The sequence below is a fragment of the Apus apus genome, chromosome 1, assembly GCF_020740795.1.
Source record: "Apus apus isolate bApuApu2 chromosome 1, bApuApu2.pri.cur, whole genome shotgun sequence".
Taxonomy (NCBI): domain Eukaryota; kingdom Metazoa; phylum Chordata; class Aves; order Apodiformes; family Apodidae; genus Apus; species Apus apus.
Window position 1 is genome coordinate 182,395,213 of NC_067282.1, and position 18,859 is coordinate 182,414,071.

Below are 18,859 nucleotides of genomic sequence, written 5' to 3' on the forward strand. Positions count from 1 at the left end.
AGGAAATGCAGTGGTCCAGAAGGGGAAAATATATGGCAAAAGCTTGCTGACGTGGAGATTCCTGTGGTCTGATGATTGCCATGAAGTCAATCCTGTTACTGCTTCTGCAATGCTACCACATGAACTGACAGCAAGAACCTTACTCTTTCAGGAGCTGTACAAATAAGAGTGAAACCAGGCCCAAACATCTCACAAATGCTTCTAGAGCTTCTTTCTTCTGTAGTGGGTTTGTTGTTTGTTGTTGGTTTTTTTTTCCCTACTCAATCCTGCTTAAACTACAATGTATAAAAGTGGTGAAGAACCTAGACCCTAGACTGCCCTTTCCAAGCTACTGACTACTATAATTTCTAGGCTATGATGTCAGAGTTGTACTTACTGGCTTAGTTTCTAGTCTCCTGACACTTTTCTTGTCAGTGTAGCAGGTTATGTTCCACATGGGGACAGAATACATCCCATCCCTGTACACAGTACATTTAAGAAATTGAGTTTGAGCTTCTTTTTTTCCACACAAGCATGCTAGCAAGTCAGACAGCCTTCAACATGATAAAAGACACTTTTCAGCGATGAATATTCAGCAAGATTTCTTCTTCTTTCCAAATAACTAGTTAATTGCCTTGAGAATTGCACAACTAATTTCTCAGTTTATGTTCAGTTGGATAATTATACTGTCCATCACAGGACTTCCAGCTAAACACTTTAATATTGAGAACCTTTTCCCGTCTTTCATGTTACACAACGTGAACATTCATATTCATCTTCCAAAGGGTTTCATCCCTGAAGCTAAATAGCATTTGAAATCTCTTCCCGAAGAGCACCATCCATTTTAAAATCCAGATTGCACAGTGCAGTTCTGGTAATCCGACACATTACAAGCTTGTTTTTGTGGAATAACATTTGTGTTCATTTTGTATTCTTTCTCTGGGAATGAACAATTCTGTAACATAGGTCTTTCAAAATAAAACAAAAATCCCATTAGCAGTAATATCTTCTTGAACTTGAATTTAATATTTTCTGTATTTCTTGTGTACTACAAAATAGAATATGGAGCTCTTTTTTGGATTAATCTTCACAAAAACTTTCTTGGCATTATGATAACACCAGTAACATATTTCCTATTTCAGAGCAATGAAGCATAAACAGTACATATTGTAGGTAGGACTTTGTGTCCCTCTTTCAAAGGTGCCAAGACACTCACCTCTTTTTAAAATTAGAACATTGACCCTATTGCTATGCAGTTTATGCCTGAAAATTTTAAAATAAAAATTCTTATGGTTAGATTTAATGTATTTTTAAATAATTGATGTCAGCTGACCATGTTTCTTTTTATAATGCTTTTTTAATATGGGCCAATTATTTTCATTTAGTAAAGTTCATAAAAAGTTTAGGTTTGCAGGAAGCTATTCTATATTTGTGAATAGTACTCAAAAAAATGCATTTTTCTGTCCTAGCTGGGTATTTAACTGAATAGTGCTTTGAGTTGTTTCCAGTATTAGCTCCTAATTTGAATATGCAAAAGGTGTGTTTAATAAGGAATGGGTGTGTTGTTTGACTTGCAAACCAAATAACTACCGAGAGGGACAAGTTCCAGTTTCTCAACATTAAAAAAAGGGGAAAATTATTTAATTCTTCACTTGAATGACTTGTATCAGAAAAATAATTCTCTACCATCTGTTGTTTGGGTTTTGGTGGGGTTTTTTTGACATGAAATTGTTAATCAGCACTTGAGGAAATTCCTCAATCTCTTCACTGTCTCATTTGGCACAATTTCAATCTTCCTGTGATAAAATAATCATTTATCTGACAGGGATGAAAACTTTTAATGGCAGTATTTTCTAAAGATTGTCTAATTGCCAGCAGAAAAATACACAATTTTTGAAATAAGCTAGTTCTGTGTATCAAATCTTTTGTAATTCAAGCAGTTTTCAAGCAAGTCATTTTCCTTTCATTTCTTCAGCATGATTAAGATTACAGTGGAATAAACAAGGAGATTCTTTTGCCTGTCCTTTTAATGGCCTTGTCATCCGAATGGACTTTTTTTTATAGCTTTAGAGAGAATTTTCCATCCAACTCTACAGTGTATCCATCTCAGTTTCTGCTTGACTGAGTCCTTGCAGTAGAGATGCAACAAGAGTATTTCAACATCCTTGTTCTGTTCTCTTAATTTCTGGATGGCTTTATTATTCCCATTGTGCTGAATTAACCTTATCTATTTGTTTCTATCTAAGTTTTTGTGTACCAACATACAATATACTGGAAATTGCTTATGCATGTGTGTACTCTTTTGGTGCAGTTCGTAGAAGTGAGCAATGAAAATAAACCTGATGAACTGATGTATAGGAATAAAGGTCAGACTATTTGTGCAGATCAGTTTTTTAATGGTTATCATAAGAAGAGATTGGAAAACAGTAAAATGGTAACAGTTGTCAGTGGGAGTTGCACCATTCAGCGTTCTTTTTCAACAAATATATATATATGAATCTCAGCAGGAGACTAGCTCTAGTGACGTGAACAGCAAACTGCTAGTGCAGTTCCAGCTGCCCAACCCAATGACAGACAACACCCTGAGCAGTCTTTTAGAATTTAGCTTTCTTCTACCACCCTGTATCTTTGAAACACAGTTGTCAGAGAATGTTCATTTTCTTATCCACAATTTGAATGGATTCCTTCAGTCCTAACCCATAGTTAGGTCTATAGGAACTGAGTTGAGAACCCTGTATAAAGATAGTTAAACTTCCATGTGCAGAAGCTCAGTAAAAACACCTTTGAATTTAATAATGCCACACTCGCCGAGCCACAAGGAAAAACTTTTCAACTATGTGACATCAAATAATAAATAAAAGAGTTAATAAAAATAGAAAATAAAAATTTCAGCTGAAAAGCACTTAAAAATTAATTAGAAACATTTAAAAATTGAATAATTTGAATCACTGGATCCATTGAGGATCCATTTAAAGTCTGTTGGAACCATCGTATCTGTAAAGGATCAGAACCATTTAAAAATAAATTGTCATAAGGGAGACCTGTTGGGACATAATCCATGAGCACAGAAGACCCTGAATTTATCAGAGAAAGAAGTAATTGTGCCTCTAAGGCCATTCTGGGCAAGCAGTAGTTGTGCAAACCCATACTGTGACAGATGCCTCTGACTGCCGAGGTTCAGCTCCCTGCCTCAGCTGGCACAAGTGCTGAACACCCTGCCCATGGGCACACTCATGGGATGTTCACCCAGTGCCATCCTGTGTTGTCTGTCTCCGTGTCAATCCCAGACAGACTCTGAGCAGTCCCTGCCCCAGGCAGCACATATCCTCAGCCAAGGTCCAGGGGCCCACACACCAGAAAACCAATGTCCTCTGCTGTCTGAGGTGTAGTCTTGTCCCAGGTAGTTCATATTTAAGTGTTCATTCAGTTCTAGTACCCCTTCTGAGGAGCTGCTGCTGCATGCCTTCCTATACAGATAGAGTCACTAATTAACTCAATGGCTTAGCACTATCTCCATATATAAAGTGTGTATTTGAAGAAATGCAGTGTCTAAATTACAAATTACAGTTTTAGGTTGAAGATCTAAATGCTGTGATGAAAGGTGTAAATTAAATAATCAGGTTAACATTGAGTGATGGGACCTTTGTCTGGAAATTTGAAATAGTCATCGCTTTTTTCATTAACAACAAGTGATAATTAACAAGGCATGGTTATTAATATTAGGTTTAGTCATGAAGGCTATCACTGCTGATGCAGAAACAGATGGAGTGCCTATTTAAGAGTCTTATTACAGGTTAAGTCAACTCCTATGAATTAGTCTCCCAAATGTGCTAAGGGTGTAATTTATTTTCAGCCACAATTAACTAGTTAAAGATTAAAGATACTGTGGCGCAGTAAGGGAGAGTGAATGTTTGGCATATTATGAGGACATTTTAAGTGCTGCTTTAGATGCGAAAGCCATTATGCTAATTACGTTGGGTTTATCTCAATCTTTTCTCAAGCAAGAAGGTGAAAAAACCCTGCGGCGTTAGTCCATGAACTTTACCTATTGTCATTGTTCATAAGCAGTAGGCATTAGAGGGAGGACTTTTTTTTTTTTTTTTGTTTTGTTTTGTTTTGTTTAGAGCTTTAATAATAGAATCATAGAATAGTTTGTATTGAAAGGGACTTTCAAAGTTCATCTGCTTCCACCCCCCCTGCATGGGCCAGGACATCTTCCACTAGATCAGCTTGCTCAGGGCCCAGTCCAAACTGACCTTTAATGTTTCCAGGGATCTACCACTGCTCAGGGCAACTTGTTCCAGTCAGGCTGGTTGGCATGGTTGATTGGTTGGTTCTGTTTTTAATAAAGGCAGTACATCAACATTCTTGATGCCCAGCATGCAGGACCAGACTTTCCAAAAGTGTTTAGTGATTTGAAGTACTTTGGTACTTGCCTACCTCTTGTAGGCGTTTTGCACACAGGCCTGTTTGAGTATTATGGTAGCATTGAGACAGCCTCTCTCACCTCAGCAGGCACTAACTCTATGGGGTGCTGATGGTAGACCCTTTTTAAAGTTAGAAAGATATTCCCAAGCACATCTGGAATGTGTTCTTGGTCTCCATCTGAAATCTAAGTAAAATTACTTACATAATGGATAGTCTTACTCCGAACATATCATGCAAAGCCAAAGGTCTTCTATGATCATTACAAATATTCTTTAGAGGATTCTAGCTGGACTCCAAATTTAATTGTCATGTGAATTACCACAACTATTTTGCATGCCAGTTTTCCCTTTGATGTAGCTGTCCACTTTTTCTTGTGTTTTAAGAGAATTTGCATTGTACACAGACAGAAAATTCCCAGCACATTCCAAGAGGATGAGGATGTTTCCCAGAGGCCTAATTCAAATAAACTTTATTATCTACATTAGGGGTTCTGGAAGGAATGACAATATCTACATATTCCCTCTCTATTTCTCAAAGTAGCCTCAAAATGCCTTTTATATTATAAGTTATGTGAGGAGATTTGTCCATGCAATGATATAGGAACAGTACAGAAGTATTTAAAACACCAGTGACTACACAGAATAGCAAAAGGTCATATAATACCTTCAACCACCAGCTTCGAAGAAGCAGAATCTAGTAAATATTAAATGAGATTAATATTTTCCTGAGGCATATATTTAATTTTAAATTTAAAGATTAGTGAATAATGCTTCAAATAGATTGTGACCTAGAGTAAAGATTGTTATTAGCATGTCTAATCACATGGAGATTTTTTAATTAAGGAGGCTTTGCAATGCTTACAGCAGCAGTTGGTTGTTTAGTCCCTTGAATAGCTTGGATTCTTAACAGATGCTATTCTTATTATCTTCACATCTGGATTACAATGCAGACACAAATAACATTGTGGGTCATAGTTAAGGTTGATTCCATTTGTATTCATCCTTCCGTCTTTTTGCAACAAAGATAGCATCTCTTGGGTTTCCCTGCTTTTGTCTGCCTGCTTCAGGAAATCCTCCTTGGTTAAGGTGTCCCTCAATGTTGCTGTTCCATGATGAAAAACTTGTTCAGCCCCAGTCATAGTCGTTCTGGAGCCACCGTTTTGTCCAGTACAGGGCACGTTGCCTCTTGCTGCATTTCTGTGCCTGCAACAGAATCTATTGATCAATTACCAGAACTGATCTTGGATCTTGTACACTGCTCCATCTTCAGGCTAGCATAAGCACATGAAAGGGAACAGTAATTACGGGTGAGAATTTGAATAAGCAAGGAAGACAATGGCTTTTTGCATACTTGGAGTTGTGCAGCATCTACTGTAGCTCCTGATTCAGAGTCCCTCTTCCAGCTTTCACTATGTCTGATGTGTTCTCTATCTTCTTCCCCTGGCATAGGTAAACATGCATGAACTATGTTTTATGCAGAGTTAATGTAGTATCCTCAAGTTGTATGCATAATTTGGTGGTGTGTTGGGAGAGGGTTTATATTATAGCAGTAGTACTTGACACTCTGAAAACTAGTTTTCAAAACCCTTATTTCTTTCTTACTCAATAATGTCAGAATTCCAAAAGGTCTCAGGTAATGTTTCATTTTTTGCAATACTTATTCATGTTTCTTCCTCTCTAGGAAATGTTTCCAGACTGCTCACTTTTATTTAGAAGACAATACGTCACCTCGGGTGATTTCTGCTCCCCCAGCTCCAGTCTTCCCAGTCTCAGGTATTTTTTGTCAACTCTTCTGTGGACTGATGTTTGATGCTGGTAGATGCTGCCTTGTAATGTTTCTAGATGAATTCTTCATGTACTGTAACATCTGTAAAGCAGAGAGTTGTACTCTCTTCCACTAATAAACCTAGATGCACTTGACGAGGTAAAGACAAGTGCTACTAATATTCTCTCCTGTAAGTAGCAAACCTTACAGAATTGTCTCAAAGGTGCACTGTGCCTTCTAGCCATTTGAGGTGCAGCCACACTGAAAGTGGCTGCTAGTGCGGCCGTCTGAGCCAGACTAAATAGCTCTAGCTCAGTCACAAAGCAGAGGATTACACCAGCAACATAATCTGCTTTAATTTTGCCTTTAACTGAATTTGTCAGCTATGTATGGAACATGACCAGTTATTTTTTTTTCCAGCAGGACCAATATATGCCTCATCTCTCTGCACTTCATTGGCAGTTACAATGCTTTCTTTAACTTACAGATTTTACTAGAATAGCTACTACTGGTGAAGTTCTCCGTGACCCTCTGATAAAAATGAAAGTGCAGGATATTATTAGCATTTTCTGGTATCATATCCACCACAGTTATTTGGGGAAACTGTTTCTTTTCTTTCCTTCTCAGAGTATCAGAGGAACATGTGCAGCCCTCTCAGGTTTTTCAATCTGGGTAGAATGAAAAGTTACTTTAATTAGATTAAGTCTGCAGCAGATTCTAAGCCACATTTTCACCCATGTGAAAAACATACCTTGTTCCATAGGTGATTTTTTTTTCAAATAGTGCTTTTACATATGGGGATAGGTTTCCTTGGAATGACTGAGGAAATCAAAATCATCCCTTGTGTAGATAACTAGTGGACACAGTTAATTAAATAAATGGCAAACAGGAGACTTCTTTTGTAATGGAATTGTAGGCATCTTGTATTGGTTGCTATTGTTACGCATAACTTTTTTCTAAATGGTTAATAGGCAGGGATATAGCTTGATTTCAGAAAACGTGATTATGCATGAATGTCAAGTGGCAACCATTATAGGAAGTGTCTGCTTTTACTCTCTATCAATAACTATATTCCAGTACAACTGTATAGTTCCTTGCAGCTTTTCCTATGTCACCCCAAGAAGATAGTGTTTTCCATTGTCGAAAGACAGAATTGCAAAGACAGTTATTCTGATTTCTTAAAACATGTCTTTTTGTCGCAGTTTAACTCAGGATCGACAACAACACTCTCGATCCTCTTCCCCTCCCACCCAGGTAGGGAAGGAGAGAGAATAAGAGAGAGACTTTGCTGGATTGAAAACTCAACTACACAATGTAATTAAACACTAATGATATAAGAAAATATATACAATGATACACAAATATGTTCAGGAATGTGCAAATCCCCCCACCCCCAGCAACTTCCACAGCCCTCTCCTTAGCTGTGAACAGTCCCAAAAAATCCCAGAGCTGCTGGAGAAAGCACAGAGTGATGAGAGTCAGGAGAGCTCGAGCCCAGGGGCTGATGGTGATGGATGGACGGAGTCCTCCCGGGATGCCGGCCATGGACAGAAGGGAAGAAGAAGCAGGAAGGAAGTTGTCTCTTGTGATCTATGACCTTCCTCTGAGCTTATGTAGATATATGAAATGGAATATCTCTGGCCAATTTTGCTATCTGTCTAACTCAGCCTCCTACGGGGGGGTCATAGATCTCCCGGGAGTGTCTGAGCCGGCAGAGTGAAGGTGTGACCTTGGAGTCCCAGCAATAGCATAAACATTTCAGTGTTTGTTATCAGTCCTAGCTGGAACACTTTGCTACTAGTTAGAGAAAAGCTTACTGAAGGGAAAAAAGAAAAAAGAAAAAAATCAGTAAAAGGGAAAGTGGCTTTATCCTGGCTCAAACCAGGACACTTTTTGATGCTGGAGGTTTTCCTTGTGAAATACTGGTAAATATTAACTTTAAAAGTGTTTCTAAGTGATTGAAAGATACATAAAATTTTATAGAAAAGCTGCAAGCACTTTGGAAATATTTTTGGTTTATTTTGTGTGCAACAGACATCGAGTGAGCAGTTTTTATGTTTTCTATTGCACAAGTATTACGCTGTGCAAGCAGTGTAATTTTATAGCAATTGATACTAACTGTGATATTAACACTGGCAAAGAGCATAGAGCAGGAAGAGCATTTGGTAACTGCTAAGATTAAAGTTTTATTATGACTGTTACTAAAAGCACTACCCACAGATCTCATTTTATATTAGCTTTTCCTTTTGTGGGGTTTCATTGGCAGAGATAGGAGAACTGCAGTTTTTCACAGAAAATGCCCTTGCTCTTCACAGTATAGTTCAAATACTCATCCAGAGCAAATAAAGAATTACAGGACAATATTTTGACCCAATATCAACTTTCAAGTAGTTTGAAGTGATATCTGCCATCCAGATATAAGTTATGTTCCTGGAGTGAGAAGTGATTGAATTGGGAGATTAGCATGGGCAAGCAAATAAAATTGCACCAAACCTGGGGTATCTTTCTCCTTTCCTGTCCTCACTTTTAGTGTCATTTACCTTCCCTTCTGGTGTTGTGTTTGCATGTCATTAGGATAAACACTTTATACCAGGTTTCATCTCCGAAATGTGAAGATAGTGTTAAATAGTTGTTCAACTTTGCTTAGGCTTGACTGGATAAATTCACTTTTTGTATCCAGATCCATTCATGTCTGTGGAAGATCAGATGGATCTCAATACAAATAAAAAAATTATTGGTAACTGAAAGCTAATATTGTAAGGTGGCCTAAACGCTGAATATCTGTCGATGTAAATAACAGCTCCTTGTTCAATGGTTTTGATGTTTCTTTCTCGTATGAAACAGTGATAAAATTACAAATTGTAAAATAAAAATATTTTTAACCCATGAAAGGTTAAAAAAAACCCAACCAAAACAAAACAAAAAACAAGCAAACAAAAAAGCCCCAAGTAAACAGGGAACACATCAGTTAAAGTGATGCTACTGGCATAATGCTGCATTAGTTCAGCAGGCTTGGGACGAGGCAACTAGTCCATGGACTGTATCAGAGCTCCATGGTAACACTGACCAGCCTAAAGCACCCAGGCAACTTTGTTTCATCATTCTTGCTTTATTGATTCTATTCATAGTTCTTCTCCTACCCTCTCTGAACATCTTGTAGCAAACTGCTAATCCTCCCATTTGCCCTTGACTTCACAGGGAGTTCTGAGTGCTCATCTTGCAGAATCAGCACCTTGATTTTGGGGGACTGAAGACAGAGCCCAACCTAGCAAGGCATTTTCTATGTCTTTATTCCAAATAGTCCCTTAGAAATGTATAAGTGTTTGAGAATGCTTTTAGAAATGTTAATGGTGTTAAAGAGTGTTTTTATTTTTGTAGGAGCTGTATATCCAAAGTTCATGCCAAAAATTTTATTTCAGGATGTTGTGTGGATTGCCTACATATAAACTTCTTTATATGTCACTGGCTTTTTATTCTTCATAAATATATTTTTTGTCTTTTCCCACCCCTAAGATGATGTTGGAGCAATTCCAATAAAGCATTTTCCAAAACATGTTGCAGATTTACATGCAAGTAATGGTTTTTCTGAAGAATTTGAGGTATGGCTTTATGATGTCACCTTTCTTCTTAGCACATGCAAATATTGTTAAGTTTAAATGCCTGGAAACAAAGAACTGGGCATTACATTCTGACTTGGGGATAAACTTATTAAATGCATGTAAATATGAGTACTGGGAGCCCAGTAAGGACTGTTGATGGATAAAGACTAGGGAGATTTATAAAAATTGAAGTGGGAATGTATATCGTTGTGAAAAAATATTAAATGATCACATGGATAAACTGTGCAAAGATAATGCAATAAGTGGTTTATCAATATAGTTGTAGATCTAAAGCCTTTCCAACAATAATGCCAACTGAATTTTGCAGAAGCTACCAACATTTGCTTGTTCCGTTTACAGAGAGAATAAATAAATAAATAAATAAATAAATAAATAAAATGAATACACATGACAAGATTTCTGATTAACAGGGGAGCTAATATAGTCTTCATATGTGGTAGTGAGAGTTTCAGAGTTCCTTTCTTAAAGTATATGGTTCATAAGAGGTATTTCAAAATTTTGAAACATACTCTGTCATATGTTAATGTTACCATATGTAGCTAATGTACTTCATTGTTTTTCACATTCATATGCATTGCAAGCAATTTAGAGATAGATAAGATGTAACTTAAGTCACATAAACATTACAAACCCAATTTTTGTAATTAAAGCTGTGCTATTAAAATGCTTTACAAGTGATTTCTAACAAAATCAGCCAGTTGGAACAAAAACAAGCCTTTTAATTGATCTTTATTATTTTATAATATAGTTGTACTATTTCTGCTGCAAAAACAATACTGAAAATAATTATTATTAATTAATGAATTCATTATTAGTTAATGTTATTGTTATTATTATTATTATTTTGCATCTTTTGGTTTTGCTTTGGTTTCCCCAGCCAATGTATTGTGATTTAGTGGACCAAAAATTCCATATCATTCACCTAACCTTCTTCATCAGCATTGCTTCTCCAATTCAATTAATATTCAGAATATCCATCTGATTATGTGGCCAAATTTGTAAATACTTGTCAATGTCCTGTATATGTTGATATGTTACACATGTGCATATGCACTGACAGGACTGGGCTCCAGCTAGACTGGCTTTTAATAAGAGTAGATGGTGAAGGACTGCCTGTAAATACAATGGTAACAAAGTTCATTCACCGTTAGTGAGAACAGAAACACAGAAATCAAACTGTTCATCCTAAATTTTTCTTGTCCTAAATGACAGCAGTGATCCAAAGACAAAAGATACTATATCTCACTGAGCTACACTTGCACCATTTGAAATATTTCATGCTTGTTTTAATGATTACAAAAAACTCAGTGTCCTCTTCTTTCCTGGAGATCCTTTTTGACTTTACAAAGTACCCCAGAATTAGTAGACTTGGAAGATGTGGAAAACTGAAATACATTCATTGTCCTTGCAGAGTCAGCATACATTTGGAGAGTACAGGGGTGGTTTGGGCTTTTTATTTTTATTGCTATAAAACAGCTCATATTTAAAATCTACTTTTAAGACTGGTAACAACTTCTCATATGTATGTGTATATATTTAAATAGCTGAAGGTGATTTTTAATAAAATAAATCCTAAAAAAATGTTGAGAAACATTAATATAGTACTTTTAGTGATGACAGCATATTTCCTTATTTCCTACTTAACAGTGTGGACCTTATAAATGCTTGAGTTTCCTGACAGTTAACATAATCAATAAAATGAGTTAATTTTATGGGTTTTACAGATTATTTGCCTGTCTTCTCAGGCCTATCTCTGTATAAAAATGTTGGATTCATTGAAAAACTGGTGGCAGACTGAAGGCTGCAATGACTGCAGCCCTTCACCAGAGTGCCATGAGGCTGGTTGAGCTGCCCTGCACCAGTGAAGGTTTTACAGCTGAAGGCAAAAGGAACAAAAGCATTCCACAGAGAAACTAATGCAGTTATAAGGACCAATAGTAAATCCAATGAACAGTTATATGTATATAGATTACCTGGCTAAAGTCAGTGATGTTGCTCATATGTATAAGCTTGCAACAACCCAAAGTCTAACATTTAAGCTAAAGATAGGAAATACATGCCAGTATTTTAACAGGAAAATTACTTCTTGTTTCTTTTAAGAGCTATGTCAAAATATTCAGCTTTCTTGTTATTATGGAGATATATATTGCATGACCATAACTGTTTCCCATATAGCAATTGTAATTTATATGAACTCTTTTATCCATTTGTTCTGTGCTGTGGAATTTGATTTTTTTTACTTTTTTTGCATTCATTCCCTCATTAGACACTGAAAGAGTTTTACCAGGTAAGGAATTATTTCACTGCATTTTTTTTAGCAATGAAGTAGTTGTAAAATATCATAGATAATTGGGTATTGGTTGTGGTTCTTCTTGTGCTGACTTACTGTATTTTAAGACATTTTATATATCTTAATACTTACTAAAGTATAACATACCTTTTTTTTTTTTTTTTTTTTCCTCAGGAAATCCAGAGCTGTACTGTAGATCTAGGTATTACATCAGACAGCTCTAATCACCCTGACAACAAGAATAAGAATCGATACATAAACATTGTTGCTTGTAAGTAAATGCATCATTTGGTGTTTTATTTAAGAAATACTTGTAGACAAGTATAGATTTGTATGTCATTAGAGGGGAAAAAAATACATCTATACTGAAAGGTCTGGCTAATCTTTGGCAAAATGCTCAGAGAGGAATAGCATGAGATTTTACATCTCTTCAGGTTAGTCCTCTGGCATTCTTCTGCTTTGATGAGCATGGGTTAGTGAGACATATTTGTGTCTTCTGTGATGACCCAAAGGGAGTTGGGAGATTTTAGTATAATGCCATTATAAAGCCAAAGAAGCTGTGTTTTGCTTGCCAAAATAATCCATCTCTGATCTGGAATAATGATGATTTATCCTCTCTAGGAGCTTCACAATCCCTGGATATATTTACTGTCATATATAAATGTAAACGTACTGGTTTTGTGTTGTGTTGTGCCCTGCCACAATGATCAGTTTCATTACCCAGGACACATGTTTTCTTATTGTTTTGCCCTTCTTCACTATCCCAGATTTTTATTTTCAGAGACACATCTATGCAGTTTTTTTAATCTCTCTTTGAAGCTATTACCTCTGGACTCTTGGTCATTTTGGTTGCTTATTTATCTTAACTCTCTATAGTGTTTCAACTTGGTTCTGATAACAAGAAGCTCGAAATTGAATATATGTTCAGCATTTGGCTTGATTAGAGCTTAATTGAAAAAGAGACAGAATTTGGCAGAAGAAAATGTAAACCCGCATCAAGAAATCTCATTCCAACTGGCCTAAGACACCTCTAGAGGGACAGAAAGTCAGGGATTTTCTCTGCCATTCTGTGTTTGTAACTGATCATACAAAGGGTACAAACCCAGCGGGTTTGTTATCACAGGGCAGCGCTCAAGCAGCTGAGGGCAGCTCAAGTAGCAAGAACTGTCCTGTGCAAATGAATGAAGTCTGTAGTCCTTATAATCAGTGCAGGCTACAGAAGCTTCAGTTCTTCCTGAGGCTCCTGCCCAGCTTCTCTGGGGTCCCATTGCTGTCCAGTCTCCACTCTTTAACTTGGAGCTAATGAGCCTAAACACTGGTGCCTGCTGGGATTGGAAGCATCCCACTGTGCAGGCTTGGCAGTCATGACACAGAACGTACAGGAGACCTGCGCTCCTTTAGAAGCAGCAGCTGGAGGCTGTAGGGGAATATGTCACAGTGCCTGCAATGAGCCCAGGTGCTGCTGTTCAGGCAACTGAATTCTGAATTCCTTGAATCCTTTGATTCATTAGTTTATTTTTCTCCAAACTAGGATTTTGAATCTTATTCACATCAAGCACAGGATGTTTGCGTACGTGATTGTCACTGTATTAGTCTTATGTATCATAAAAATCCATTTCACTATTTTTTTAAAGATTATACAAAGATATAATTATTGAAGAAAACTATGCTTATTTTCTCCCTTGTTTTACCACAGATGATCATACTAGGGTTAAATTAGCACAGCTTGCAGAAAAGGATGGAAAACTGACTGATTACGTTAATGCAAACTATGTTGATGTAAGTGCCTTTTTGTATCTGCCAACATACTTATCTGTCAGCATTTCCTATAAAACGTGGTGTATGGAGGTGAATAGACTAAATTTTTTAAAAGTATCATAATATTACAGGTTTTGTTAAAATATTTAATCATCTAAGTTGAAAGTTTAAGTACAAATTTAAAACACAGGTAAAACTCCAATTCTTTCTTGAATCCATCTTGATATTGTAGCAGCTACAGTTGAATTAAGACCTTTATGGAACAAAAATGTTTGCCACATCTGAGTCATTTTAGAAGCATTTCACATCAGAATTTTTTTTCTTCTGTACATTTTGGGTCAATGGTTAATTCTTCTGTGTGAGATAATTTCATGCAAGAAAGGTGCCATTTTGCTGAGACCCTCACCAAGGTACCATTTACTCAGTTTTCATTGCCTAGTAGTTTACATGTGAATGATCTTGATTCATTTTTTAAACCACTGTCATGAGAGATGTCTCATAATCACTATCATGTCAACATTCTGCCAGAACGCAGACACTTGAACATATATCCTGTTAGTTGGAATGATAAACATTGCCATAACAGTTGCATTCATATGTCATCTAGTGCCACAGGGTTTCTGCAATTTGGATAGTTATAAATTCAAAAGTACTTTAAAAGCTTTTGAGATTCTTTCCAAATAGATAAATAAAATGTCATGTACTCCTCCCAACCTACTTTTGCTCACGGATTGTGATTTGACAAGTGTCATTTGTTATATTTCAATTTAGGGCTACAACAAGCCAAAAGCCTACATTGCAGCTCAAGGGCCACTAAAATCGACAGCAGAAGATTTCTGGAGAATGATATGGGAACATAACGTAGAAGTTATTGTGATGATAACTAATCTCGTTGAGAAAGGAAGGGTATGAGTACCTTTGTCTTTTTTCTCTGATGTTGATATATCTGCCTCTAGCAGACTCTTTTAAATATCTGGTTTAGGCATTTATTGAGCAAAAAGCAACAGTTTGTAGTAGTTGTTTGTACTAGGATTGGCTATAGAAGTATAAAGTTGAGGACTTGTAGTATGAAACTAAAGAAATAATGTACACTCAATTGTCAACAAGTCTTGAAAATATCATGTTCTAGCTTAAAAAAAAAAAATTCTTATACTGAAAAAAATACTTATTGTATATTTTTAGGAGTGGCTAGACTGTGTACCTTGTGCCACATTCTGCTTATTTGTTCTCTTTTTTGGGATGCCTTAGACTCTGGAAAGGAGAAGGCTATAGTTCAGGTGAATTTTTCTGGATATTCACTGGCTACTCCCCATTAATGTCTCGTGGGACCCACAGTCCCTTTTCCTACTGCAAGAGTAGATACACGTTTGTCCAGTGAGACAATATGAGGTCAAACTCCAGAACAGGATGTGTGTTTCTCTGGTTGTGGGATGGGAGTGTGCATGTACCCCGGGGTCCCATGAGGAGGCATTGCATCACACTTGCCACGTAACTGGCAGCAACGCCTGAAATTCATGTAAGTCTCGTCAGATGACCTAGTAAGCATCTGTCAGATGATACAGGCACAGCAAATGCAGACAAGAGCCACACTGGAAGTATGACTTCATTTATAAGATCATGTTATAAACATGTTCTCTTCTAGTACTCCTACAGAAGGCTACACAGCTGCCCAACCAAAAGGCTGAACAGCAGAGCTCTCTACTACATATTCTGACCACACACAAGCTCAGTCTTACCCTCACTGGTTAGATATAAGTATACTCTGACCATGCTATGAGCTAATCAAAAGCTATATATGACTCTACTGGCTTGAATTTTTTTGTGGTTTTCCTATAGATTATCTGTTCTTTTATTTGGATTTTATTTTTATTCTGTTGCCTATAGGATGTCAAGTTACACAATATTAAAACATAATTTTAAACTCTCTTTTTTTGGAGTATTCCAAATGAAGAGTTGCCTTTTATTGCATTTTTTTTGCCTGCAGTAGAATCGATCAATGAATTATCAGAACTGATCTTGTACACTGCTCCATCTACAGGCTACCATAATCACATGAAAGAAAACAGTAATTATGGGTGCGAATTGGCATAAGTAAGGAAGACAATGGCTTTTTGTATAATTACAGCATAAAAACCATTATTTATTCTCTTATGCTGAAGATCATGTCTATTATAAACTAGGTATATTGAGAGTCCCTGTGTGTTTTTGTGGTTGACAGTGCTTTTAAATTTGAACATTTCAGCTTCTTATTTTGACATTTTGTTTTCTTACTCCTTTTCTCTGTTTTTCATTTGCTTTCAAACAGAGAAAATGTGACCAGTACTGGCCTGCAGAAGGTAGTGAAGAGTATGGGAACTTCTTGGTTACTCAGAAGAGTGTTCATGTACTTGCCTATTACACTGTGAGGAATTTTACTCTTAGAAACACAAAGATCAAAAAGGTTTGTGGCAACTCGAAAACACAGTTTGGGCAAAAGGTAGTGCTGGAAGTTGCTCAGAGCATTTTTTGAGGCAGTTGGCAGCTCTTTTCTGTTATCTAGGTAAAGCTGAATCCTGTAGGTCTCAGTCAGAAACGATTCTCATCAACTTCAGGGTTAATTTGACCAGATCAACAAATTGAGAAGGTACTGGCCTGTAGTACTGGTGTGATGTAGGACCATCAGAGAAAAGGCTCTGATCACACTGGAGAGCTGATTTGGACTCTGCCTGCCTGGTGAGCAGAATACATTTTCAGAAAGAGAGCACCTGGTAGAAAATATGGTATGAATTAAATCATCCACCTCAGCTATCAATTTTCTATTTTAAGGGCTGAATTTTTACCCCCCTGTGAAAGAGGTGAATCCACACCTTGTTTTATTACAATCAGAGCCAGCATGCTCTCAGCTCAGCAGTGTGACAGTGGCTGCTTTGAGGAGCATTCTGAAAGCTTCAGTTATTGCAGCCGCCTACATGTTAGACATCTAGTCTCTTGGCCTCCCTGTACAATTAATGGCTAAAGTGCAGCACTTCCTGTCAAGTGATTTATTCTGCCTGCTCTAGGAAGCAATGTTTCAATGAGATGACCTGCCTCTGAGCTGCTGTTGAGGGAGGGAGCTTAGAAAAGCAGCCTACACAAGGCTACTTCCCTTGTAGATCACTAAAGCTGGGTGAGTTGTATCCTACCCTTTCTGTCCACCCAGCAGACATGCAAAGTGACAGAAATAGCTCATCACTCTTAAGAGCAACTGTAATTTGATATCCCTCCAGTGCTCTTAGCCATTCTCTGTGGCCTTCTAAGGGACAGTGCCAGGTCATTTTTCCATTTAGAGGGTAGGCTGATGGGCGAGAAGCACTGGTCCGTCCTCTTCTCTCCGAAAGCTGGAGTCTTCGGAGCTAGGTGACGTGCTGTTAACTAAACAGGGACAGTACTAATTCAAGAACCGTCAGGTATGAAAACAACACGATGTAGAGTTGCCGTTCAGATGCGGGCTGCTTACATGTGGAATTATTTTTCTGTTGCAGGGTTCCCAGAAAGGGAGGTCTAGTGGACGCATAGTAACTCAGTACCATTACACCCAGTGGCCTGACATGGGCGTTCCAGAGTACACGCTGCCCGTGCTCACCTTTGTGCGGAAGGCCTCGCACGCCAAGCGCCACGCTGTCGGGCCTGTTCTGGTTCATTGCAGGTGTGGTTTCTACCGCCGCAAGGTTCACTCTGCTTTGGTTTTGCAGAAAAAAGGATCTTTCAGTGGCGGGTTGAGCAAAATCTTACTCTGACATTTAACAGTTCTGATGGAATAAGATTAATTTCTTAGCTGGTATTTCTGTCCTTGTAAGACCAACTAATCAACTATCTGCGCCACTTCTATAAATCTGCATAAACGAGATGCTGCTGCTCTGTACTATGTTCTTTTTTTTGCAAAAATGCTTTTCTTTTTACTTTTTGCCACATTTCTATGCTACCATCTTGATTGCTATGAGCTTACCAGATACATTCGTAGCAGCTATTGTTTCATTTTTGCAAATATGCAAATATCCATTGTCAGGATATTTTTGGCTTATGGTTTCTTTGGTGCAGGGATACTCTGTAATCCCAAGAGGAGCTCTTTCCACCAAAGAAGACTCTGTTCCTGGCTGTCCTACAACTTTACTGTTTCTAACATTCCTCTGCGCTCTAGCAGTCATTTGCAATGGAGGAGCATTCTGGGGAACAGTTTGAGGTCTGCATGTGCTGCAGTGTGCAGGCAGGTGTTCTGTCAGTGCTCACTAAATTTGGGCAGCTCAGGGAAAATAGGTTAAAAAGGGCTTGTAGGGCCTGGAATGACTTCACAATGCCCGAGAAGGACCAGGTTATTGTAAAATATATAAGCAGGTTCTGGTTTTCCACTGTAGTACCTCACCTTTGATGGAACATTTGGAAAGAGAACCTCCTCATGAATTCTGTCCTTCTGGAGCTGACTCTGAGGAAGCCAACAGGTAAAGTCGCCTCACAAATGCTGCAAATGAAGATATTTTGTTTCTGGGATGATCTAATCTGACTGAAATTTGGTTTTAGCTTGGAAAAGGAAAATTCCACTTTTTGGTTGTTCTGCTATCTACATCCTGCCTGTTCTTGGGAGGTTCAAAAAAGAGTTTCCCCAAAATGCCAAGTCTGACATCCATGCCAGCTGGCAGAGAGATCACCAATACTTTTTAATTCAATTAAAATGAGTTTTTAAAAAGTGAACAGTGGTAAGTTTTCTGGCTTCAGTCAGACTTCTCCATTGGGTCACACGTATAACTCATCTCTATCTCTTGGAAGGTATATTCAGCTTTTAGTTCACCTCTCCCCATGCATCATGGAATTTCAAAGCAGTCATCTCATGTTAGAAATGTAAATTTTATTTATCTTTACAGGCTCTATGGAGGACACAAATGACTGACTTCATTAAACTCTTTAGCTATTTTTGGTTTTTTGGTACTTTTCAGGTTTTGCCTTTCATCAAAAGTATACATTATTTTTTTGTGTCTAATAGTGTTAGTAACTTGGACCTTTCAATTTT

General features: G+C 37.5%; 1 protein-coding gene across 7 annotated transcripts in view; it reads left to right on the forward strand.

The window, feature by feature from the left end:
• Positions 1–18,859, forward strand: part of PTPRZ1 (protein tyrosine phosphatase receptor type Z1) — a 135,157-nt gene that overhangs the window by 104,838 nt on the left and 11,460 nt on the right. For 2 of the 7 annotated variants that reach the window (XM_051618123.1, XM_051618156.1), the window contains exons 14-22: positions 6,088–6,179; positions 9,685–9,770; positions 12,058–12,078; positions 12,256–12,352; positions 13,778–13,860; positions 14,611–14,745; positions 16,145–16,279; positions 17,340–17,503; positions 18,210–18,293. In XM_051618123.1, coding sequence (XP_051474083.1) covers positions 6,088–6,179; positions 9,685–9,770; positions 12,058–12,078; positions 12,256–12,352; positions 13,778–13,860; positions 14,611–14,745; positions 16,145–16,279; positions 17,340–17,503; positions 18,210–18,293 — 897 coding nt within the window. The remainder of the gene's footprint in view (positions 1–6,087; positions 6,180–9,684; positions 9,771–12,057; positions 12,079–12,255; positions 12,353–13,777; positions 13,861–14,610; positions 14,746–16,144; positions 16,280–17,339; positions 17,504–18,209; positions 18,294–18,859) is intronic. The other 5 variants (XM_051618145.1, XM_051618176.1, XM_051618167.1 and 2 more) reach the window with 3 other exon arrangements.